The sequence below is a fragment of the Hyperoodon ampullatus genome (genome assembly GCF_949752795.1).
Source record: "Hyperoodon ampullatus genome assembly, chromosome: 12".
Classification (NCBI taxonomy): domain Eukaryota; kingdom Metazoa; phylum Chordata; class Mammalia; order Artiodactyla; family Ziphiidae; genus Hyperoodon; species Hyperoodon ampullatus.
Genome location: NC_136925.1, coordinates 40,300,821 through 40,326,393, shown reverse-complemented (window position 1 = coordinate 40,326,393; position 25,573 = coordinate 40,300,821). Strand labels below are relative to the sequence as shown.

The 25,573-nt window shown below is 38.0% G+C and overlaps 1 protein-coding gene across 1 annotated transcript in view; it reads right to left on the bottom strand.

Moving 5' to 3' along the window:
• FIG4 (FIG4 phosphoinositide 5-phosphatase) overlaps positions 1–25,573 on the bottom strand; it is a gene marked incomplete at its 5' end in the record, with an annotated part of 131,229 nt that overhangs the window by 73,227 nt on the left and 32,429 nt on the right. The window contains 7 exons of the mRNA XM_079716333.1: positions 8,293–8,390; positions 8,834–8,996; positions 10,258–10,358; positions 12,619–12,747; positions 15,944–16,092; positions 20,744–20,794; positions 24,136–24,292. Coding sequence (XP_079572459.1) covers positions 8,293–8,390; positions 8,834–8,996; positions 10,258–10,358; positions 12,619–12,747; positions 15,944–16,092; positions 20,744–20,794; positions 24,136–24,292 — 848 coding nt within the window. The remainder of the gene's footprint in view (positions 1–8,292; positions 8,391–8,833; positions 8,997–10,257; positions 10,359–12,618; positions 12,748–15,943; positions 16,093–20,743; positions 20,795–24,135; positions 24,293–25,573) is intronic.

Here is a 25,573-nt window from a genome sequence, read left to right as displayed (position 1 = left end):
CTCACCCTACACAGGCCTGTCCTACACACTCCACACTCCATACTCCACTTTGGCAAAGGAGAACTTCCCAAGGACCAGAAGAAAGGAACCTCCAACCCCAGCCAGCTAAGGACCGGAGAGAAATCAACTGGGCCTAGATGGCTAATCCCCAAACTCTGCAGAGCGGAGAACGCTTTCGCAGGCTTCATAGGCTTTTTTTTTTTTTTTTTTGGCTGTGTTGGGTCTTCGTTGCTGTGTGCGGGCTTTCTCCAGTTGCGGTGAGCGGGGGCTTACTCTTCATTGCGGTGCGTGGGCTTCCCATTGTGGTGGCTTCTCTTGTTGTGGAGCACGGGCTCTTGGTGCACGGGCTTCAGTAGTTGCAGCACACGGGCTCAGTAGTTGTGGCTCACGGGCTCTAGAGCGCAGGCTCAGTAATTGTGACGTGGGCTTAGTTGCTCCGCGGCATGTGGGATCTTCCCGGACCAGGGCTTGAACCTGTGTCTCCTGCACTGGCAAGTGGATTCTTAACCACTGGGCCACCAGGGAAGTCCCGTTCATAGGCTTTTAAACTTGACTCTCATAAAATCCCCGTGAGGTAGCCAAGGCAGCCATGTCTTCCCCTTTTACACTGTGGCTGGATGAACTGAAGTGAGAGGCGTTCATGGGACTAAACCTGACTGTCCACCTCCTTGCCTGCTGTAGCTCCTTAGATATCATACTGCCTCCCATTCAAGAGGAGCTGGTGCATAGTGTCCAGCTTTGTGGTTGGAGTGCTGGCTCTGCCTCTTACCAGCCACATGGCCTTGAGCAAGGTTCTCAACTTTCCTGGGCCTCCATTTCTTCGTCTGTAAAATGGGTAACAGTAGTATCTCACTTAAAGGATTAATGTGAGGTTTAAATGAGATGGAACATGATAGCTTCTTATCAGAGCATATGACACATGGTAAGGATTAATAAAAATTAACTTTATTGTTATCCTGATCAGGACTTCACATAGAAACAAACAAAAAACAATTAATTCAGCAATATGGATACAGCACTGAGGTACTATTGCTGGCATCAAAATAGGTCTACACTGTTTTCAACCATGGTGATTACTTTTCAACTGTCATGAATTTAATTAGATAATCACTGAGGAAACAGAAAAAGGGTGTCTATTTTGCACAGCTGTATATATGGAGGAATTAGATAAGAACTGATTAAGAACAGCATTAAATCAGTTTGGGATGAACAAATATTTAGCTTATTTTTACATCTGAGAAAATTAAATTGTATACCTGTAACTTTCTCAAAAGCACTTTAAGCCAACTAGAGAAACAAAAAGTTTTTGAATTTCTTATATCAAATCTGACATTTAATGAGATGGAGGGATAAGGTTATTTCATCAACTTTCAATCATCTCTACGTAAAGAATCTGCTTTATGCATTGTCTGCCCACAGTGGATTAGCTAGTGGATTGTTTCATCGACCTTCTTTGGTCACAGACCCCTTTAACAACCAGATGGAAACTTCACATATGCAAGTGATTGTTTCAAAGGGTTCAGAGACACCCCCCTCAATGGCCATCCATGGACCCCAGATTAAAGTCCTCTGATGTACAATGACATCAGATCCCTGGTTGGCTTCCTACTGATCCCCAGTAGCAGCACTGACAGTATAAGGATTGCTCCAAAATGTCTGACAAGCAGTGTCTCAAACCCCCACATGGTGGAGTGGAGAGAGGGCAGGAGATAGTACACAAGACAGGGCAAAAGAGAAAAGAAATCAAGAGAAGTATTCCACTTTAGACACTTCATACGGAGGCAGAATAAAGAGTGAATATCCATTGATATCATGCTACACACACACACGCACACATACACACATTCTTTGACAAGTTAATGAGTTCTAAGTGAACTGAATAAACATCTTCGTTTATCCTATGAATAAAATAACTAATGACAAAAACAACAGAACATTTTTTTCTATTCTACAAAACAGCAACTTAATCTCCAAACAATTTTCTAGTTATTGCCAGGATTTTTATGGCAATGAAACAATAAACAAGGACAATTTTAAAATCCACTGACTGCCCTTTAAATACTAAGAAATAAATGTTCATTTGAGAAAGCTGGGCAGGAACACTTTACAACCACACGTATCTGATATTATATTTTGAACCTGCATATTTAATAGAGAAATAGATTACTTCAAACATGATAAACTGAATGTCCACTTAACCATAGCTTTTAACCAAACTGTAAAATATGAAGAAAATTCACTAATTAAGGTCGATGTTTATGTTCTAGCGATAACCTTGTAATTTAGTGCTTCAGCAATAATTTATTTCTATACTAACAACATCTTATTGCTTATAGTTTACTAGAAAAATGTTCATGAGGGTTATTACTAGAGTTTTCCTTTTGAATTTTTTGATTATGTCTCTTATAGCTACTGTTCAATATCAGGCTGAGGTTGTGGATCATCCACCTATTGCCGTATGTTACTCTGAGTTGATAGGGGGAGAGACGTGAAAATGAAACTTCTGAACTGATGTGAACAAAAGTCTAAAAAACGATGTATTTAATACCTGAATGATTTATTTTACAAAGTCAATCCCTGATAGGATGCAATAATGTCATAAAGCAAAGAGCAACAAAGGAAGAAATAAAGCTTCCTGCCTCACTGTCCCCAGCCCCGCCTCCCCACTCCCCTCCCCCGAGCCACACGCTCGCAGGCACACACACGCCCTTCTCCTCTGAACCCTCACACTTAGTTCTAGGGTCCTCTCCCCACAACTGGATCTCGGTCTGTGCCCCCAGCCTGGGCGGCTCCCAGTACCTGCTCCTCCTCCACTCTAGCTAAGCCATCCTTCCCACCCTCACATCTCAGATCAAGTCATCACCACAGGTAACTCCTCTGCCTTCAACATTTCTTATCCAGAATCTCTTTTATTCTCAGATGGCTTGTTTTAAACACCCCACCTCACCAGGACCCCAGTCCACCGACAGCACTGCTTTCTCCATCACCCTCTCCATCACTCCCCCTCCTCCAGCTCAGGTTTCATGGTCTGCTTCAATTAGACTTCCGCCAAAATCCAAAACTCCTATTATCTGTCTTTCTACATCATGCCTGCCTGGCAGAACTGAACGAATCCAATTATCTACTTCCTCTGTGCTCACAGCCATACACAAGCCCTGCCAGGAAAAGTCAGGCAATAGCAGAACTTAAGAAATCGTGGGGGACTTCCCTCGTGGCGCAGTGGTTAAGAATCTGCCTGCCAATGCAGGGGACACAGGTTCGATCCTTGGTCCTGGAAGATCCCACATGCCGCGGAGCAACTAAGCCCATGTGCCACAACTCCTGAGCCTGCACTCTAGAGCCCACGAGCCACAACTACTGAGCCCGTGTGCTGCAACTACTGAAGCCCACACACCTGGAGCCCGTGCTCCGCAACAAGAGAAGCCACCGTAATGAGAAGCCCACGCACCACAACAAAGAGTAGCCCCTACTCACTGCAACTAGAGAAAGCCCACGTGCAGCAACAAAGACCCAACACAGCCAAAAATAAATTAATTAATTTAAAAAAAGAAAGAAAGAAAGAAAGAAATCCTGATCACCAACCTGAAATTAGCCCTTAGCATTGCCTGGAGGTCTCTGGTCAATCCACCCTCGCACATACATGAAGGCTGTGAAACTTCCACCACCCTCAAACCTCTGCTCTGAGCAGGTGACCTTCCCTCTTACCTCAAAGAGAAGTTAAAGTCATCAGGAAGGAGCATGTACGCGTACACAACACAATACACACACACACACATGCACACACCCTTACTATTCTCTGTCCTCCCATTAAAATAATTCCTCCCTCCATGTTTCAGATTTCCTCCTTTCTGAAGCACATGATGCCCCTGATCGTCCTTTCTCTCTCCTGTGTTTTATACCTCTCAAGGATCCCAAATGGATCCTTCCCACAGGCTTTTAAACACAGCATTATGCTCTCTTAAAAAAACAAAAACAAAAAAACATACTGATGAAAACACCAACTCTTCTTCATTTTTCATTAGGTACTTCATTTCCCCAGGACGAGGGAAGTCCTCCTACAGCTCAGTCCACTTCAGTCAGTGCTCTCAGTGTGGGTAACACCAAGGAGCATATTTCCTGTTTTCATCTGACTTGACCTGTCAGCAGCCTTTGCCACTGCTGATTGCTTACTTCCTTCATCATGAAACACGCTTTCTCTTAGTTGTCATAACACAGCGCTCACCTGGTTTTCCTCCCACTTTTCTGTCTGTTCTTTCCCAGGCTCCTTTACAGACTCCGCCTGCTCTAACTGGACATTAAGAGCTGGGGGGTCCTCAAGACAAGACTGGAGGCTCTTCCCTCTTCCCACTCTGAACCCTCTAAATGGGCATCACCTCCATGCCCATGTCTTCAAATATCGCTGGGACACACATGAGCCACAAAATCACATCTCAGCCCAGACCTCTCTCCTGAGCTTCTATCTCACACACCGGCCACTCACTTGCCAGCTCCTCTGACAGGACTCAATCCATCTTAAACCTCAGCACATCCAAACCGTACTCACCATCTTCCCTCACAGACTGAGTCCATGGTCCCTGGCTCAGCGAATGGCTTCAGCATCCATCCACCTGATACTCGCCAGAAACCTAGGAATCAAGCCTGACATCTCCCTCTCCCTCATCTCAGACCCAGCTCATCACTGAGTCTACTGCCTGTGTCCACTTCTCTCCACCTCTACCACACCACCCGAGTTTAGGCCAGTTACCCTTTTCTGGAAAATTCTAACAGCCACCTATGTGGTCTTCCAACATAGACTTTAGCCTTGTACCAATCCATTCATTCTCTAGATTGAGGTCAGGACAATCTTTTCAAAACAGAAATCTGATCACCATCCTCTCAGCCATACAAAACCTTCAATCGTTTTGGAAAGTCAGGATAAAGACCAGACTCGTTAACACACCCTACAAGGCTCTCCATGTCTGGCATAACTCCCTCATCCTCTGGGACCCAGCCAGACAAGCCTTTTCTTCCTTAAATCCACCAAATCCCTTCCTGTCTCAGGGCCTTTGTACCTGCTGTTCTCTTTCTTCTTGGCCTTGTTAATGCCTCTTCGGTCAGGCTGAGCTGACTCATCGTTTCCTCAGGGAAGACTTCTTTCCCCTTATAAGCTCTCATAGCATCATAACCCAGTGTCGGTACCTCTGCATCACTTCACCATCTCCTCTGTTAGACTGGTAGCCCTGGGAAGGCAGCCACTGCTTCTATGATTGCCCTGGCACAAAGGAAACCTTCAAAACTGCTTGTCAAATGGTGGACTAAATGGACATAGGATTCCTTGGTTTTTAATTAAATTGAATTATACTTACTAACCAACTTCTCAGAATAATCTCAGATACTACTAGTTTGTCGGCCAACTGCCACAAACATAATATAGCAAAACCCTTGCTTTTCATATACTCAGAGCTTTCCTGGCCGCAGAATGAGATTCTTCCATTTCATTTCATTGCAACAGAGACGGCTATGATTTGTTTGTTTTTAAAATACAAAATTCAGTACTATTTTATTATTGGTTTGTGACATTTTTTAACATCTTTATTGGAGTACAATTGCTTTACAATGGTGTGTTAGTTTCTGCTTTATAACAAAGTGATCAGCTATACGTATACTTACATCCCCGTATCTCCTCCCTCTTGCGTCGTCTCCTTCTCACGCTCCCTATCCCACCCCTCTAGGTGGACAAAAGCACCGAGCTGATCTCCCTGTGCTATGCAGCTGCTTCCCACTAGCTAGCTATTTTACATTTGGTAGTGTATATATGTCCATGCCACTCTCTCACTTCGTCCCAGCTTACCCTTCCCACTCCCTGTGTCCTCAAGTCCATTCTCTATGTCTGTGTCTTTATTCCTGTCCTGCCCCTAGGTTTTTCAGAACCATTTTTTTTTCTTGGTTCCATGTATATGTGTTAGCATACAGTATTTGTTTTTCCCTTTCTGACTTACTTCACTCTGTATGACAGACTCTAGGTCCATACACCTCACTGCAAATAACTCAATTTCATTTCTTTTTATGGCTGAGTAATATTCCATTGTATATGTGTGCCACATCTTCTTTATCCATTCATCTGTCAATGGACACAGGTTGCTTCCATGTCCTGGCTATTGTAAACAGAGCTGCAATGAACATTGTGGTACATGACTCTTTATGAATTATGGTTTTCTCAGGGTATATGCCCAGTAGTGGGATTGCTGGGTCATATGGTAGTTCTATTTGTACTTTTTTAAGGAACCTCCATATTGTTCTCCATAGTGGCTGTATCAATTTACATTCCCACCAACAGCGCAAGAGGGTTCCCTTTTCTCCACACCCTCTCCAGCATTCATTGTTTGTAGATTTTTTTGATGATGGCCATTCTGACTGGTGTGAGGTGATACCTCATTGTAGTTTTGATTTGCATTTCTCTAATGATTAGTGATGTTGATCATTCTTCCATGTGTTTGTTGGCAATATGTATATCTTCTTGAGAGAAATGTCTATTTAGGTCTTCTGCCCATTTTTGGATTGAGTTGTTTGTTTTTTTGTTATTGAGCTGCATGAACGGCTTGTAAATTTTGGAGATTAATTCTTTGCCAGTTGCTTCATTTGCAAATATTTTCTCCCATTCTGAGGGTTGTCTTTTGGTCTTGTTTATGGTGTCCTTTGCTGTGCAAAAGCTCTGAAGTTTCATTAGGTCCCATTGGTTTATTTTTGTTTTTATTTCCATTTCTCTAGGAGGTGGGTCAAAAAGGATCTTGCTGTGATTTATGTCATAGAGTGTACATGCCTATGTTTTCCTCTAAGAGTTTGATAGTGTCTGGCCTTACATTTAGGTCTTTAATCCATTTTGAGTTTATTTTTGTGTATGGTGTTAGGAAGTGTTCTAATTTCATTCTTTTACATGTAGCTGTCCAGTTTTCCCAGCACCACTTACTGAAGAGGCTATCTTTACTCCATTGTATACTCTTGCCTTCTTTACCAAAGATAAGGTGACAACATGTGTATGGGTTTATCTCTGGGCTTTCTATCCTGTTCCATTGATCTATATTTCTGTTTTTGTGCCAGTACCATACTGTCTTGATGACTGTAGCTTTATAGTATAGTCTGAACTCTGGGAGCCTGATTCCTCCAGCTCCATTTTTCATTCTCAAGATTGCTTTGGCTGTTTGGGGTCTTTTGTGTTTCCATACAAATTGTGAAATTTTTTGTTCTAGCTCTGTGAAAAATGCCATTGGTAGTTTGATAAGGATTGCACTGAATCTGTAGATTGCTTTGGGTAGTATAGTCATTTTCACAATGTTGATTCTTCCAATCCAAGAACATGGTATCTCTCCATCTGTTTGTATCATCTTTAATTTCTTTCACCAGTGTCTTATAGTTTTCTGCATATAGATTTCTTGTCTCCTTAGGTAGGTTTATTCTTAGGTATTTTATTCTTTTTGTTGCAATGGTAAATGGGAGTGTTCCCTTAATTTCTCTTTCAGATTTTTCATCATTAGTGTATAAGAATGCAAGAGATTTCTGTGCATTAATTTTGAAACCTGCTACATTACCAAGTTCATTGATTAGCTCTAGTAGTTTTCTGGTAGCATCTTTAGGATTCTCTGTGTATAGTATCATGTCATCTGCGAACAGTGACAGATTTACTTCTTCTTTTCCGATTTGGATTCCTTTTATTTCTTCTTATCTAGTCGCCCTGCCCTCTACCCCAGGCCTTTGACCTGACTGCCTACTCATATACACAAGATACGTTGACCAGACAGTGTACTCTGACAAGGAAGCACAGAATTATGAAGCCAGACCACCACTCTGTGCACCCGATCCTTGAGCTACAACCACACCCAATTTCTGAATCTAGTCTTTAGATCCCATTACCACGTATTATCTTGCCCAGCAGATCTTGTGGATGGTCAACAGAAGTGGGTGTATCAAGGCTAGGCTGTGGCTGTTTCATCTCCATGTTTCCTTCTCCAAGCTGTCCTAGAAGCTGAGGCAGAATTTCACCCGCACCTAGTTCACCCCAGAAAATCAGGAGACTGACATGCTCATTGCTCTCTTCCCTAGGGAACACACCACGGATTCTCCCACGTACCCAGGGAAGAGGCCACATGGAATCAGAGGCCAAAGGACAGAGGCTCAGACAGTTCAGACACCGTGAGCCATCACAGCATGATAAATCCACAAGTCTCTCCTCTGGGGAGAGGCAAAGCAGGCTTGTTAAACCCCTCCATGTTGTCCAGTGTAACTGAATTTCATAACCAAACAGATAGCATGTCATACCTTCACTAAATTTAAGATGATGATGGGGGAGCCAAATCTCTGAAGCATCTGGTCAAAGTGAAGAGCAGCCACATGGGCAAATGGATCTGCCTGATCCACTGGGGGGACAAAAAAAATGAGTAAGTACCAGAATGAAAACTGTAAAGAAAGAATAAAAGAAGTACAGTGTTTTGTTTTGCATTATAATGTTTAAAGAAATGCAATTCTACTAATCTTCTGGTAGTTTCATGTCTCAAATTCCTCTCGAGCTTATCAATCATTCTTCATATATTTATTGAATTTGAATGATTCTTACATTTCTGAATATAAATAATTACATTTATATTTTATAATATAAATAATTTACTAGTGGCCAAAATTTAAAATACATATATAAAAGTTATTGCATAAAAATATTAGTAGTCCTTCTTCTAAATGATCTAATTTTCAGTACTAAAACTTCATTAAAACCCAAGCATTTACGAGATTTCTGTGATAGTAGTTCACTATCTCTAAATGTGGGTAAAGAAGAGTTACTATTAAAAAAGACTGTTCCACGCACATGTAATAGGTGGCTTAGGCATCATAGTTGAAATGTCCTGAGACCAGTACAAGGGAACTGATCCTCTAACTTGCACATAAGAAGAATAACTTCCTGCAGTAAAAGATATGACAGAAGCATCGCAGAGTATTTGTTCAGTTTCCACTTCATTTGCAACATCACCCTGGAAAGAAACATGCATTTAAAAATATTTTATATCCTTAGAATTTTTTAATGGAAAAAATGTCAAGTACACAATGAAAATATAATTCCTAGTCTTAGAATGTTTTAAAAGAGGTAAATGTTGATCAACATTCAATGTGCATATTAAAAAAAGGAAAATCATTAAAATACAATAAAGGAAGCAATTAAAAATAGCAGAGAATAGACAAGGGAAAAATCAAATTAAATAGCTAATAATACAAGAAATAGATAGAGAACAGCTTGAGTGATATAAATGGCAGAGAAGGAGACCAAAAAAAAAAAAACCAATCACATGAAATTATCCAGGAGGTTAGGAAGACCAGTGAAATATGAAAATTCAATTCTGAAGACCAAGGAGGAATAAAAGGACAAAAGAAAGAGTGAGATTCAAATAAAAGATGCCTGACGGAGAGAAAAAAAAAATCTTCAGATAGCTTTACCTATAAAAGTATATGAATGATATGACAAAGAATAATTTTAGAGGCATTAATAATGTACCTGTTTAATTACCCTTGAAATATTCAAAAGTAAAAAATAGAGTTGCAAAATTCTGCTTTTTTCTTAAAGCACCAGTTATAACTATGTTCACTGTTGATATAATTTGAAGAACAAATGTTGCTATTTTAAGGCAGGATCAAAACCCAATGTCTTGCTCAATCTGTCTACTCAATCACACATCTGCCTAAGATTCAAGCTGTCTATTGCAAAGAGAGATGGAACACTCAAAGGACATTACGTGACTGAAGGCAGGACAGATAAATTTGTTGTTATTTTCTAGGGATGAGTAGAGGAGGAGTCTGTCTTGAGCCAAACTAAAGCAGAGGGAAGGGGGTAAAGGGCTTCCCATGCCTTGCTCTGCTCAGTCTTTTGATCAAGGATGCATCCCAATGAGTGCTCCCTTCCATTTATTCCTTGGGTGGAGGTGCTTTGCTATTTTAGTCTCTCCACTAAATACGTACTACATGTTTTCATATATTATAGAAATGACTCATCCTCCAAAACATTAGACATTTCGTAACCCCCTAAGGTATTGCATAACTCTAAGACAGTTGATTTTTCAAAATATCTGTACATTAGTCATATTTCTCACAAGTTTCCGATACTCTAGAGAATTCATTATTCTCTTGATAATGTCCCAAACTAAGAAATTCCACTTTCTAAAATTCCACTTTCCTTCACCTGCCAGCAAAGCTGATGTAAAAAGTTAAATTGCCAGCAGTGTTGTTGTTTTCCCATCTTACCTCACAGTTTGCACCTCTCTTGAGAAAACGGGTCCCAGCAAACTTACTGGATCTTCTAGCTATTAAAGTGACATACACAGGTCGTCCATAGATCAACAGCTCTTGGAAATCAAGTTAAAGCTGTTTAGCATTCATGACTGTCACACCAAACCAAGAGAATCATTATACCCAATATACTTTGTCCAGTAGGTTAAAGAACACCAAAAAGCTCCACCCAAGAATGGAACAACATTGGGTCTAACTGTTCTTTCCAATTATGCAGGTATTAAGGCAAAAACAAACCTCACTAAGGAGTGGTTTCCATGAACTTCAGAGGAAATGGTAACCAGATGTAGGGTTATCGGCCAAGGGAAGACCTGTGGTCCCTCCTTATAGCCAAGTATGGATGTAAACAGGTACAATTAATCCTTCCTTAGTCTTCAGAGACCATATACCTGTCGAAGTGAGCAAATGTCACTTAACAGGGTGTTTGAATTATGAAGCAATAGGTAACTCTGAGGGAATGGAGTTACTATAATACAGTGAGAGTACCCAAATTTGTCACCTAACTGCAAAACTGAACACTGGGAACTGTTTAATCAAAATAAAGTTTATTAATTATGTCACCTTATTTAACTTTCTGAGCCTCCATTTCATCTTCTGTAAAATGGTGTAAGTACTAAAAAAAGTAGCCAATTTTATTAGGTGGTTAGGAAGACTAGGTTAGGTAATGTGTGTGATGGTTACTACTGCCTGGCCTATAGCAAACGTTCAGTAAACAGCAATGACTTTTACCTCATTATAGACTTCCAGAATTCATTAAATGCTTGATAACTGGGAGACTGGAGTCAACATTTCAACTAACGAGCTTTAAAATTATAATCTATGCTGCTATTCACTACTTTAAAAAAAAACCATTTATTGTACTTAATATATGCCAGGCCCTGAGTTAGCTCTTGAGAAATACATAACAGTTTAGAATTACCTTTTAGAAACTGTCCTTAGAAACTGTAGCACATTCTTTTTATTGTTCTTGGTGGTGAAAACTGTGTGCTTTTACAGGTTGATTTTACTTTTGGAAGCAGAAAGAGTAATTCAGAGCAAAATCTCATTATTCAGTGAATGATCAAGCAGATAATACCACCCACTGGTTGAAAATGATTATAAAGTAATGAGCCATTTCAAGTGTAGCACACAAATCTCACTCATCTTCATTCCAGAAGTCCTCTGCATCTACATCTAGCCTCTCCTTGCCCTAATTTGCCACAAAGAAGGCAGCACAGGTCCTCATCAAGGCTAATCTCTCCAGCTCTACCCCCTGACTCCACTCCTCCCAAAAGTTCTGATGCAAGAAAGCATAATATTGGTTCATCACATTCACCCACTTAATGGTCTCAAGTTTTCACTCTAAGTTTTTAAAAAACCTAGTACACAAGGAAGAATGTCAACTAGAAAGCAGGCTGGGTGCACAAATGCCCTACATGATCCCAAAAGGGGACAGGAAAAACCTAAACACCACTTCTAGAAAGAAGACACTGCCTTCCTAAACCTCATAACATAATAGCACATTCTTGAGAGGTTTCATCATAGCGAAATTAAATACAAGGACAAAAGGTATTTATAAAATTGAACTCATCAGCTTAACCCAAGGCTCAACCTATGTCTATTTAATCTACTATGCCCTAATCCAGACCTTCATTACATTATGCCTGAACCACTGCAATCTTTTCCTAACAAGTGTCCCTTGTTCTAGTCTCATTTTACTTAATCCACCTTGATAACAGCTATCCACTCAAGCTTCCTAAGTACTAATTTGTATGTTACCCTCTTGAAAAAAAACTTTCAAAAGCTCTAGCACCAAACCCAAAGTCCTTGGTCCGACTACCAAAGCAATCTGGTGACTGGCAGTCTGACTCCCCCTAAACGATCTCCTTCCCACTACCCTGTACCTCCCAGGGGTTTTATCGATATAGACAAACCACAAGTACACTCCCATGAGCGTTTCCATCTCCACATTCATGGTGCTTTCTCAATCCACGATCTCACTGCCAAGGCCTGCCTTCTGACTGAGGCCAGGCCAAGTTCAACCTTCCCTGGGAGCCTGCCCGATCCTCCCCACCTGCCAGGGATTCTGCTCCTTCTCTCCGGTAAGAATGATACTTACTACCTGTATCACTTCCTATGCACGTAGTGTTTTCTTCCTTGTTACTTGTCTGTATACATAGTAGATCTGCATTCCTGTTTGTATTTCAACTACGTGGAATGCACAGGTTCTGTTGGATGCATAGATCATTGTAATCTTATAATTCATACATAGCTTTCTACAAATTGGTACAGCGTAAGTTTAATAATATGTATCTTAATTTTTTTAAAAAAGGATACTTGACTGCCCACAGAACCCATGAATAATATACAGCAGCCAGTCACGATGGACAGTATTTTTAATTATATCCAGAAGTTCGCCGTTCCACACGTACTTCATATAAGGCTCACTACAGATCCCAAATACACCTGAAAAATAAGAGTTGGTATCAGAAAGATAAGGAAATTGGTTGACATTTGTTTTTAAGTTCTTAAACTTTTGCTTTTAATTTCAAAATGCCTGATTAATATCATGGCTGTTTTCAGTAGATACAACTCATCTCGTTGCCCAGAACACTGTGCTGATTCTGTACAAAGTTAAAGAAAACACACATTTTCTGATTTGTGGGTTTTTAACCTAAGAGAGGAGAAAACAGCTGGGAAATTAAGGAGACGTGTACAAATACATGAATAAGGCCGAGAGACAGCAAGGACAGCAGCTGGGAGCATGGCTCTGGTGTCTGAGTGCCCGGGTCCAAGTCCGAGCTCTGCCTCATCAGCAGGGTGACAGGTGTGACCAAGAGGGTCACTTACTCCCAGTGCCCCTGTTTCCTCATTTGCGCCTGTATCATGGGATTGTTATAAAGATGAGATAAGTTGATAATGCACATAAAGTGCTCAGAACAAGTCTGGTGTCTTACTGATATTTCCATAAATGGTAGTTGTTATATCAAGCTTTTTCTATACAACAGAACTAATTCCATCAAGCATGATTTCAGGATATCCAAATAAATTTATTAAACATCAATGAGTTTTACAAAACTTACATAAAGTACAAAATAAGAAACAAGTATATTTAAAAGATAATGGCTTAAAAGATCATTAACAGTTCTGGATAGAGGCAGTCAATACTCTTTTTCTTCTCAAAACATGTATGTTAAGAGTGTTTATACCAAACACTTTGGTTTTATTCATAAAAACTAAGCCTTCTCTACCCCTTCAATGACATTACACTGAGCATGAATAATGGATTGGAGTCCCGTCTTTGTCACTTACCAGCTCTGTGACCTTTGGCAAGTTACTTAACATCTCAGAACCTCAATTTTCTAAACTGTGAAATGATGGTACTACTCACCGCAGAGATATTATTCAGATTAAAAAAATAATATATGCAAAGTGACTAACATGCTGCGTGACACATTAGAGATTTTTAAAAAATGTATTATTTTCCTTTTCTACCTACCCCAATACCTATTACCCTCACCCTCTCTTTCCTATCAGTTTCCCCCTGTGTAGTAGGAGAATAATGCATCCCTCCCCTACAGAAAAGATGTCTATGTCCTAATCACCAGAACCTGTGAATATGTTATGTTACAATGGCAAGAAGGAATTAAAGTTGCAGATGGAATTAAGGTTGCTAATCAGATGACCTTAAGATGGGGAGACTATTCTGGATTGTCCAAGTGGGCCCAATGTAATCACAGGTCGTTATAAGTGAAAGGGAGAAACAGGAGTGTGAGTGTCAGAGTGATGGAATGTGGGAAAACCCTCGGCCGGCCATTGCTGGCTTTGAAGATGAAAAGGGCAAGAAAATGGATTTTTCCCTAGGGCCTCAAGAAAGGAACACAGCTTTGCTGACACTCTAAGTTTAGTCCACTGAGAACTCTTTTGGACTTCTGACTTCCATAAGATAATACATTTGTATAGTTTTAAGTCACTGAGTTTGTGGTAATTTCTTATAGCAGCTATAAAAACCTAATACACAGTTATTCATATCTATCAAGTAGAACTGCTTGACAGATAGTAAAAAATTAAGTAGCTTTCAGAGGCTTAATTCAGATCCCAGAACAGATATTCAAATTCAGATGTGAGATGAGACACAGTGCAAATTTAGTAATACTTTTAGCTTTTCTATTACTGAGTATGATATTTAGAAGAAATGATGTGACAAATATTCAGGCACACATTATTTTACCCTCCACCTGTCTCTAGTGGCACAGGTTACAATCCAGATGTCTGAACCATGGCAAATTTACGTGATCTAGATGTTTTGGGGTAGGGAGGGTGCACTGGGTTTGGCCTTAGCTCAAGAGATATTCAATCTAATAAACTAACAAGAGTTAAGGCAATAACAGAGATGGCATTCAGTCTAAGTAACAGTCTAAGTCTTCTTAGAGTAGAACAGAACCTTTGGCAAAATGCTAACAGAGTACAGCCTCTTTCTGTGTGTCCTGTAAGGACAAACCTTCTGGAACTTACATTCTACCTCTGCACTCACATCTCCATCACTATATAGAAGTCGCACTGAGGAAGGCACCCAAAGACACTACTGACTTTTTATGCTTCCATAGTAAGCCCAATTCAGCTAAACTGTCTTAAGTTTGAAGCAATTCCTTCACAACATTAACTCTAGCAATGTCTCTGGCTTTAGATTTCTAGACCAACCCCCAAATCTAGGGATAAAGGTACCAATTCTATTCTGTGACTGGTTAGTCCCAGATGTCCAGGGTCATCCTAGACTAGTCACACACAGGTCCTGCAGTAATCCCACAATGGTCCTGACAGAAGCAGGGCTTGTGAGGGACCAGAGGGGCAAGTTGAGACCAATCAAAGTCAGAACAGCCTCTGACCTATTGCAATGGTTCCTCTAGACATTGGCCTTGTGCTCTTTTTTTTTTTTTTTTTTTTTTTTTCAGTACGTGGGCCTCTCACTGTTGTGGCCTCTCCCGTTGCGGAGCACAGGCTCTGGACGCGCAGGCTCAGCGGCCATGGCTCACGGGCCCAACCGCTCCGCGGCACGTGGGATCCTCCCGGACCGGGGCACAAACCCGTCTCCTGCATCAGTAGGCAGACTCTCAACCACTGTGCCACCAGGGAAGCCCTGGCCTTGTGCTCTTAATCTCTAGGCCTCAGTTTCCTACTTAGCCTTTATTTCTTTCAAAGTAGCATTATACCTACTGAGCAGAGTTTTTATGAGGATTAGAGATATGACATATAAATGTCTAGGATGCAATAGGCAAGCCATGGTAACTGTTTTCTAAAACTCAACCCATACACAATTGGTTTCTATGAAGAAAAATATGGCGGTGGTGTGTATTCTCCAATATTTAAAAAGAAAATTCTCCATTCAAAGACTAAACTGAATGTATTCCATAAAAGGTGCATGAAATTTTGCTAGAAAACATCAGTATACAATTTTCTGGCTTGTCCACAAATGAAATTCATTTGGTGATGCATGATCTCTATAAAAATGAATTGGTCAAGTTCATATACCTGAAACAACCTGATATAAGGACAAAGAGCAAAGAGGAAAGGAGAAATATGAGGGAAATGTGAGTGAATTTAATGAAATGCCATTTCATAGATGCCACATTAACACATATTGGATGTGCTGAAAACCACCTACCGCTTCCACCCTGTGTAATTAATCCTTCATCTTCAAAGATGTCGAAACTCTCCTGGCGAGTCTGGGTCGTTTCTGACTTTAACATCTCCAGGGGCATACGCAAGACAGTGAGATTATATTGAAGTGAGTGGGACAAATCATAGCTGTAACTGAGAAAAGAACTGAAACTTAATAAGAATTAGAAAAGCAAAACATATTTCATAGTCTTGGCTCCCAGCAGGAATTAAAACCTATGAACTAAATTACTTATCACCTGTTAGTTTCCTTGGAAGCAATGCTGTACAAATAAGCACATTAAAACACAGTAAACCATGAATATAATTGGAAATTTAAAAATCACTGCATGACTTAGGCATTTGCATAACTAGAAATATACAATACAGTGTGAGTAACCTACATTAATTGATTTGCAATGTGCATTTTTTGCTTCATGCTGAAATTAATCTAACTTCAGGGCTTTGTACAAAGGGGTCACACTCTCATATATATCTGAATGGAGTATTAAAAATGTTACAATATCCACTGCAACAGTGCATGGTCTGTACTCTAGTTTACCTATGAATGAAAAGAATTCTATTAATTATTACTGGTGGTACCATAACTGACTTAGTAATAAAACAAGAATAAGCAAATAACAGAAGCCATCACGGTAAAATATGTTTGAAAAGCATAAAGTCATCCAAAAAATTGTAACAGTCTGTGCAAACAAAATTTGCACAAAATTAACAATTTTTATAAGTATCTCTAGCTATATATATATATATATATATATATATATATCCCTAGATATATTTTAGCACAGAATTTCAGACAGTATCTAGAATTCTTTAGGTCTATACAAATTTGAAAGTATTTTAGTCATATTTTAAGATGGTTACAATTTTGTCTGGAGACTCACACATATTTTAATTATTTCTTCATTAATTTATTAATTATCAAATTTATTGGTTTACTATTTATTTGTTTGAAATTGATTTATTTCATCTGTGAAATTAAATTTTACAACATTTGCTTGATAGAGCCATTAGTTTTACTAGCATCTAATCTCACAGGGGTAAAATCTGTATTAAAAAGTTGGTTTTTCAATCGCATTTACAAGAGCATAAAAAATACTTAGGAATAAATTTAACAAAGGAGGTAAGAGATCTGTACACTAAAAATTATAAGACATGGATGAAAAAACTAAGACACAAATAAATGGAAAGATATCCAGTGTTCATGGAACAGAAGAATTAATATTGTTTAAATGTCCATACCACCCAAGGCCATCTATAGATTCAATACAATCCCTATCAAAATTCCAATGACATTTCCCACAGGAATAGAAAAAAACAATTCTAAAATTTGTACGGAACTACAAAGGACTCTTAATAGCCAAAGCAATCTTAAGAAAGAAGGACAAAGCTGGAGGCATCAAACTTCCTGATTTCAAACCTTACTGCCAAGCTATAGCATTCAAAACAGTGTGTTACTGACATAAAAAAGACACCTAGACTAATGGGATAGAATTGAGAGCCCAGAAATAAATCCACTCCTATATAGTCAACTAATATTTGACAGGGGAGCCAAAAAGACTAATGGAGAAACGATAGTCTCTTCAATAAATGGTGCTGGGAAAACTGGACAACCACCAGCAGAAGAATGAAATTGGACCCCTGTATTACACCACTCACAAAAAATTACCTCAAAATGGATTAAAGCCTTAAATGTAAGACCCAAAACTATAAAACTATTAAAAGAAAACATAGGAGAAAATTTCCTTGACACTGTTATTGACAAAGATGTTTTTTGGATATGACACCAAAAGAGCAAGCAACAAAAGCAAAAATAAACAAACTAAAAAGCTTCAAACTAAAAAGCTTCTACACAGAAAAAGAGTCAGCAAAATAAAAAGGCAACTTATGGAAGAAAATATTTGCAAACCATCTAACTATTAAGGGGTTAATAGCCAAAATACATAAGGAACTCATACAAGTTAATAGCAAACATACAAATAATCCAATTTTAAGACTTGAATAGACATTGAATAGACATTTTTCCAAAAAAGACATACAAATGGCCAACAAGTGCATGAAAAGTTGCTCAACATCACAGTAGAGAAATGCAAATCAAAGCTGCAGTGAGATATTACCTCATACCTATTAGAATGGCTATTATAAAACAAACAAAGAAACAGATGTATATGTATGACTGATTCACTTTGTTATAAAGCAGAAACTAATAAAAAAAATAAAATTAAATTAAAAAAATAAAAATAAAAAAAATAAAATAAAAAGACAAACAAAGAAACAGTAAGTGTTGGCAAGGATGTAGAGAAAAGAGAGCCTTTTGCACTGCTGGTGGGAATGTAAACTGGTGCAGCCACTATGGAAAACAGAATGGAGGTTCCTCAAAAAATTAAAAATAGGGCTTCCCTGGTGGCTGAGTGGTTGGGAATCCGCCTGCCAATGCCGGGGGCACAGGTTCAAGCCCTGGTCCAGGAAGATCCCATCTGCCATGGAGCAACTAAGCCCGTGTGCCACAACTACTGAGCCTGTGCTCTAGAGCCCACGAGCCACAACTGCTGAGCCCCATGCCACAACTACTGAAGCTTGCGCAGCTAGAGACCGTGCTCTGTAACAAGAGAAGCCACCACAATGAGAAGCCCACGCACCGCAACCAAGAGTAGCCCCCGCTCGCAGCAACCAGAGAAAAGGCCGCGCACAGCAACGAAGACCCAATGCAGCCAAAAACAATAAATAAATAAAATTAAATAAATAAAATTTTAAAAAATTAAAAATAAACTACCATATGATCCAGCAATACCATTTCTGGGTACATATCCAAAGGAAACGAGATCACTATCTCAAAGAGATATCTGCTCCCCTATGCCCACTGCAGAATTAATGACAATAGCCAAGACATGGAAACAACCTGAGTCCATTAACAGATGAATGGATAAAAAAATGTGGCGTATATAAATAGTGGGCTATCATTTGGCCATAAAAAAGGAAATCTTGCCTTTTGCAACAACATGGATGGACCTGGAGGGCATTATGCTGAGTGAAATAAGTTAGACAGACAAAGACAAAGACTATGTTCTCACTTACATGTGGAATCTTAAAAAGCTGAACTTATAGAACGAGAGAGTAGAACAGTAGTTGCCAGTGTCGGGGTGGGGGGGGAATGGAGAAATGTTGGTCAAAGGGTACAAACTCTTGGCCATAAGATAAATAAGATCTGGATATCTAATGTACAGAGCATGGTAACTATAATTAACAATATTGAATTATATACTTGAAATTTGGTAAGGGAGTAAATCTTAAATGTTATCACTACATGCACACACACAGACACACAATCACAACTGTGTGATTGGATGAAGGTGTTAACTAACCTTATTGTGGTAATCATTTTGCAATATATACATGTATCTATATATGTATCAATCATCACATTGTACAACTGAAACTTAGATATGTCAATAGTATCTCAATAAAGCTGGGGGGTGGAGAGAAGCTGGGCTTTTAACAATCAATTCTTCCTGCTTTATTCCAGCCGAATCATAACAATGCAGTATAACCTTTTCAGAAGTCTTTAACCTCATATATTTACTTATGGAATAACTTGTTCAGAACTCAGTATGGGGATGCAGATGAAGTTGAAAACTGTGAAGCAGAAGACCATTTCTAACAGTACCACTGAGCTTCAGTAATAACTCACAGAGACTATAAATATAATTAAGCAATAAAGGCTGAAAAGCAAATGATGGAAACAAATACAATGGAAATATACTTTCAATAAACAATTGTGGAAGAAAAAATTATTTTAGGAGCCCTTCACTATACTATTGCTAAATTAATTGTCTTCGGTTTCACATCAATGAAGACATAATCCACTCTACACAGTAGACAAGTTTTTCTTTATTTCATAAAGAAATGTTTAACTATATTAACAGTTTAAAAATAAATTTAAAATAATGCAAAGTACCCCTAAAGTATGTAATACCAATAGCTACAGCACTCTGGGTCTTCTTCTAGTCCCATGACCCAAGTCCTTATTGCTCTATGCTATTTATGTTCTACTTTTTAGTTTGGACATTATAGCTGATAGAAAGTTATTAGGCTACATGGAAAATTCTATTTACCTGGCCTACATATTGGTCACATCATCAGTGGTATAATATTTTATCATGATGTTCTGCTATAATTTGCTTGCTTATTTTTCAATTATCGATATTTGGGTTGTCCCTGTGTTGGTTGGTTTGCTTGTTTGGGCCATGATAAATAGAGAAGCTATTAATGTCCCTTTACAAATAAGGGTTAATATTTTCTCTCCTGATTTATTACCTTCAGGCATATTTTCATATATACTTAATGCTACGTTCCTCTCCAGGAAAATTAGTAATTTACAATGCCAATAGCGGGTATGTTGGTATTTCAACAGTTCTTCCTATTTTGAATTTATTTTTACCTAATTTTGCTAGATTGTTAAATTGAAAACTGTGAAACTGTTACAACTCTGTATATAGATTGAATGTAGATTTCATTTTTGTAGTTCAAAACTAAAAAATAAGAATATTTCCATAAAATCCTAATAAAGATGATTTTTATAGTGAGAATAATTAAAATTTATCCATTCAAAATTTCAAATATCAGTTATTTAAAAGGAGGAAATACTTGTATTTGTACTATTTTAGATGAAAAATTTTGGCTATTTTAAAAAAAAGAATAACTTAAGTACTACTGATTCTGTTTTTACCTTATGGAAAATTTTAAACATTTAAGAGACTGATAAGAGGAAAATTCAGCTCAAACATACCTAAAGTAAAAATTGCTGGACAGATCCACATTTTGAAATATTCGTAGATACCTAAAAAAAAAAATGATGACTATAGTTAACAACCTGATGACTATAGTTACCACTGCTATATGATATACATGAAAGTTAAGAGAGTAGATCCTGAGTCCTCATAACAAGGAAAGAAATTTTCTTCTTTTTTTTCTTTTCCTTCTTATTGTATCTATATGAGATGACAGATGCTAACTAAACCTACTGCGGTAATCATTTCACAATATCTAAGTCAAACCATTATGCTGAACACCTTAAACTAACACAGTGATGTATGTCAATTTTATCTCAATAAAACTGGGGGAAAAAATGACCAAAAAACCCCAAAGCATACTGCATTCACACAACACCATTATTTGTTCATAGCTTAACATATACATATATATATATATTTATATTTGTAAATACACTCATTGAAACTGAGAAATTCAACCCATAACTGGAGAAGAGATTTCATCTGGAGCAATTTCTAAGTATCCTGATCATCACTTGAGACCCTTAACTTTAGTTTGACCATTTCCTCATCACTGATTATGCCAGAGAGGGAAAGTCATGCCCTTACATACATAGGGCGCTTAGACTTTGGGCCAGACAGAAGTAAATACTGTTCTTGTTTTCACAATATGCTTTGAGGTTGGAGAGAGTGGAGGAACAAAAACAAGCACAAATGTTTGTGGGTCACCATAATTTTAAGCTGAAAAGTTTTTTTTAACTGAAAAAAAAAGTGCAGAATAAAATGTCCATGTATCTACCACTCAGGATTAATAAATGTTAACACTTTTTCGTATTCGTTTCAACCTTTTAAAGACACTGATAACAAATGGGTATTGAATTTGTCATATATATATATATATATATATATATGAAAATATATATATAAATATACACACACACACATACACACACACACATACACATATTTTTTGGCCACGCCGTGCGACTTGCAGGATCTTAGTTCCCCAACCAGGGATCGAACCTGTGCCCTCAGCAGTGAAAGCATGGAGTCCTAACCACTGGACAGCCAGGGAATTCCCTCAAATATATTTTCTACATATATTAAGATAATCATAATTTTTCCCAACAATATTTTAACATGGTGAACTGCTCTAGCAAACTTTATAATGTTGATACAACCATACATTAGAGGGGTAACCTCTACTTATCATTTTGTATGAAATGTTTTACAGTACTTTATTTCCTAATATCATACCAAACATTTTTACTTAAATGCATTATTGAATTACATAGTTTTTTAAGTACGGTAAAAGTTTACCTATCCAGTAATAGTATAAGTCCACCTATAACAAGCTATTAATATAATTGTATCTTATTCTGGATTATTCCATTTACTACACAATATTAATCACAAGATAAGTTCACTCTTTAAAGATAGTCATATCACTATATAGAAGAAGGTAATTTGTTTTACTATTCTCAGCTAAAGAATCGTAAAGATGAGGCTTATAAATAATATAAACCTCTTCAATTTTTCCCCATCCCTTGGATTTATATGCACTGGCCTATCTGATTCACTTTTTTAAACTAATTTATTTTTTATTGAAGTATTGTTGATTTACAATGTTTCAAGTGTTCAGCAAAGTGATTCAGTTATATATATACACACACACATATATGTACATATATATTCTTTCAGATTCTTTTCCATTATAGGTTACTACAAGATATTGAATATAGTTCCCTGTGCTATACAGTAGATCCTTTTTTTTTATCTATTTTATATATAGTAGTGTGTATCTGTTAATCCCAAATTCATAATTTATCACCCCCCCTTCCCCTCTGGTAACCATAAATTCGTTTCCCTTCCCCTCTGGTAACCATAAATTTGTTTCTTATGTCTGTGAGTCTATTTCTGTCTTGTAAATAAGTCCATTTGTATCATTTTTTTTGGATTCCTCTCTGATTCACTTTTATTCAATACACTATGCCTGCCTATAAGCTACAAGAGACATAATTTTTTTCAGTTAGTATAAGACAAAAGTCCACTCTATCCGGTAAACTCTACTTACCCTTGTGTAAACAACTTATTTTTTAAATACTCCACTTCCAAATACTACAGACAATGTCACAAAGGTCCAGAAAACCACTAAGAGGGTCTTAAACAAGAGAGCCACACCACCTTTAAATTCCAGTTCATGTATCTAGAACACTATGAAAGTACTGAGTGTAATTAAAATCTAAACTGTTACCTTCCCTAAAAACTTATAAGCATGCCTAACTTTGTTCCATTTTAACCTTTATAATATTAAAATAAACCAATTCTAGTCTTTTCTCTATCATTTTATTAATTTATTAATAGCCTTTCCCCACATGCCCAAGGTTCCAGTAATCTCCCCCCAAAACTTTTTAAAGGTTTCAAATCCATAGAAAAATTGGGGGAAAAAATAGTGTAATAAACAGCAGTATATCCTTCACCTGAATTCACTGTTGAACATTTCTCATTATACATTTATACACACATACATTCTCTCTTTAAATACACATGTACATTTTATTTTTCTAAACCATTTACAGTAAGTAGCAGACATGATGAAACCTCAGTCTTAAATATTTTATTATATATCTATTATGAACAAGGACAATCTCCTGAGTAACCACAATATCATTATACACCCAAAACTTAATACTGGTCCAATATCCCCTAGTATATAGTCCATATACAAACTGTTCCAGTAGAGTCCCTTATAGCTGTGTGTGTGTGTGCACACGCACGTGTACATGAGCATGCATGCACATGTTTTAATCTAACAGAAATTCAAGTGTTGCCCTTTGTCATGTCTATTCTAAACTCTAGAACAACTCTCTGGCTATTCCTGTGTTGCACGACATTGACATTTTTGAAGGGTCCAGGCCAGTGTCTTACAGGAAGTCCCACAATATGGACTTATCTGATTATTTCCTCATGCTTAGATTCAAGTTAAATATTTTTAGTAAGAAAACTACACAGGTAGTGGGTGTGCTTCCCATTGCTTCACGTTAAGAGGCAAATAATGTCAGTTTTGTCTCATTGCTGGTGATGCTAAGTTTGATCATTTGGTAAGTATTTTTGTCATTTTTTTCTCTTTGTAAATAATAAAGATAGTTATGGAGTATGGTATGTTGAGACTGAATGAATATCTGTTCCTCAATAATAACCTCTCACCTAATGGTTTTAGGAGCCATTGTTGATTCTTGCCCAAATCAATTGTTTTAACGGAGGGTTTTTAATAGCCCTTGAACAAAAGCTGTAGCATTCTGAGCCAGTATTTTACATTTTAACACAACATTTATAATCTTTTGATTACGTTTTATTTTCTAATTGGTCTACCAGGTAAAAAAAAATAACAGTTACCACCAGTACATACCTAGCTTCATCAGGATGAGTAATCCGTACAGAATCATTGGGTATATAGATCATATTTGTATCTTCAATCTTATATATTGCATGACCTCCAATATCTGCCATCTTCCTCCTTTTGGTTATTAACACAATATAATAGCCTTCTAAAAACCTGACAAAACCTACACAACAAAAAAAGAAAGATAAATACATTTCCTAAACTTAGTAATGCTTTTAGATACATGTTTAAAAGGCAAAAGACTTTTGACACATTTCCTACTTTATTATTTCTATGATTTACAGCCATACAAATTTTCGGTTGTCTTAGAATTATTCTCTAGAAATATTTATCTCACTTAAAAATATTGCTCTAAACAACCTGATTAAAGAAAGACCGTATGTATTAATGTTCAGCAGCACTAAGTTCTCAGCAACACACTAGTAACCACACAGTCTTGGTTAAAAATGTTCTGGCTCCCAGAACTTTTGCTTTGGGAGTTAAAACTAACTCTCTTGTTGGTTGCGGGGAGAGGGAGGGGAACACCTCTGAACCGGTTACGTGAGGAGCTCAGCAGAGCCTCTTCCCAGTGAAACAACCACCACTGGTAAAAATTATAAAAACAAAACAAAACATTGAAAGTTTCTGGAAATTCTTCTAATGGCATACAGCAAATGGAGAAACATTTATTCAAGAAAATCTACTAGATCTTGGAAAGAACAGCAAGTCTGTGACATACAAACCATAATTCGTTTCCCTTCTACACCCTTCTCCCAGTTCAGTGGCACAGAATATCTACTCCCGGCAGGTGTCGCCAAAAAAGACAGTACCGCTTCCTCCCTCCCCGGCTCTCAGTCTAGAGCCTTGGTTTCTGCTCAGGAGGTGCAGGGCACCAGCATTTCCCATTCCTTCCAGCTCTGTGCTGCAGACGCTCTATTCCAGACAAGCACATCTGAAACTGGGGGCTCCTTTCTTCTACCCAGTCCTACTTGTAGAGTGGAGGCTTTACCCCAGCACAAATACTGGATCCCATCACCCCCACTCACTGACAGGGTGAGTCAGGCACGGTCACTTACAGCTGACTGCCCATCAGAAACAGCAGAGGCCAGAAGGCTGTGGGATAACATATTCAAAGCACTGAAAGAAAAACTCAGCCAAGGATCTTATATATAGCATAACCATTTTTCAAAACTAACTTTCTTATGTGCATGTGTGGGTGTACTCACTCGCTCTCTTTTTCTCTCTCTCTCTCTGAGTGTTACACTCTATAAAGCCTGAGCTAGGATCTTGGTGCTATAAATGGTTGCTCTAGAATTGGCAAATACCCATTGTCTGTGTCTTGTTATTCTTAACTGACAAAAAAGAAAATTAGTAATTGAACATATTAACATAAAAGAGCCAAAATATATAAAAGACACCTCAGGGATTTTATGAACCTGGCTACTTCTATTAAAACCATGAAAAA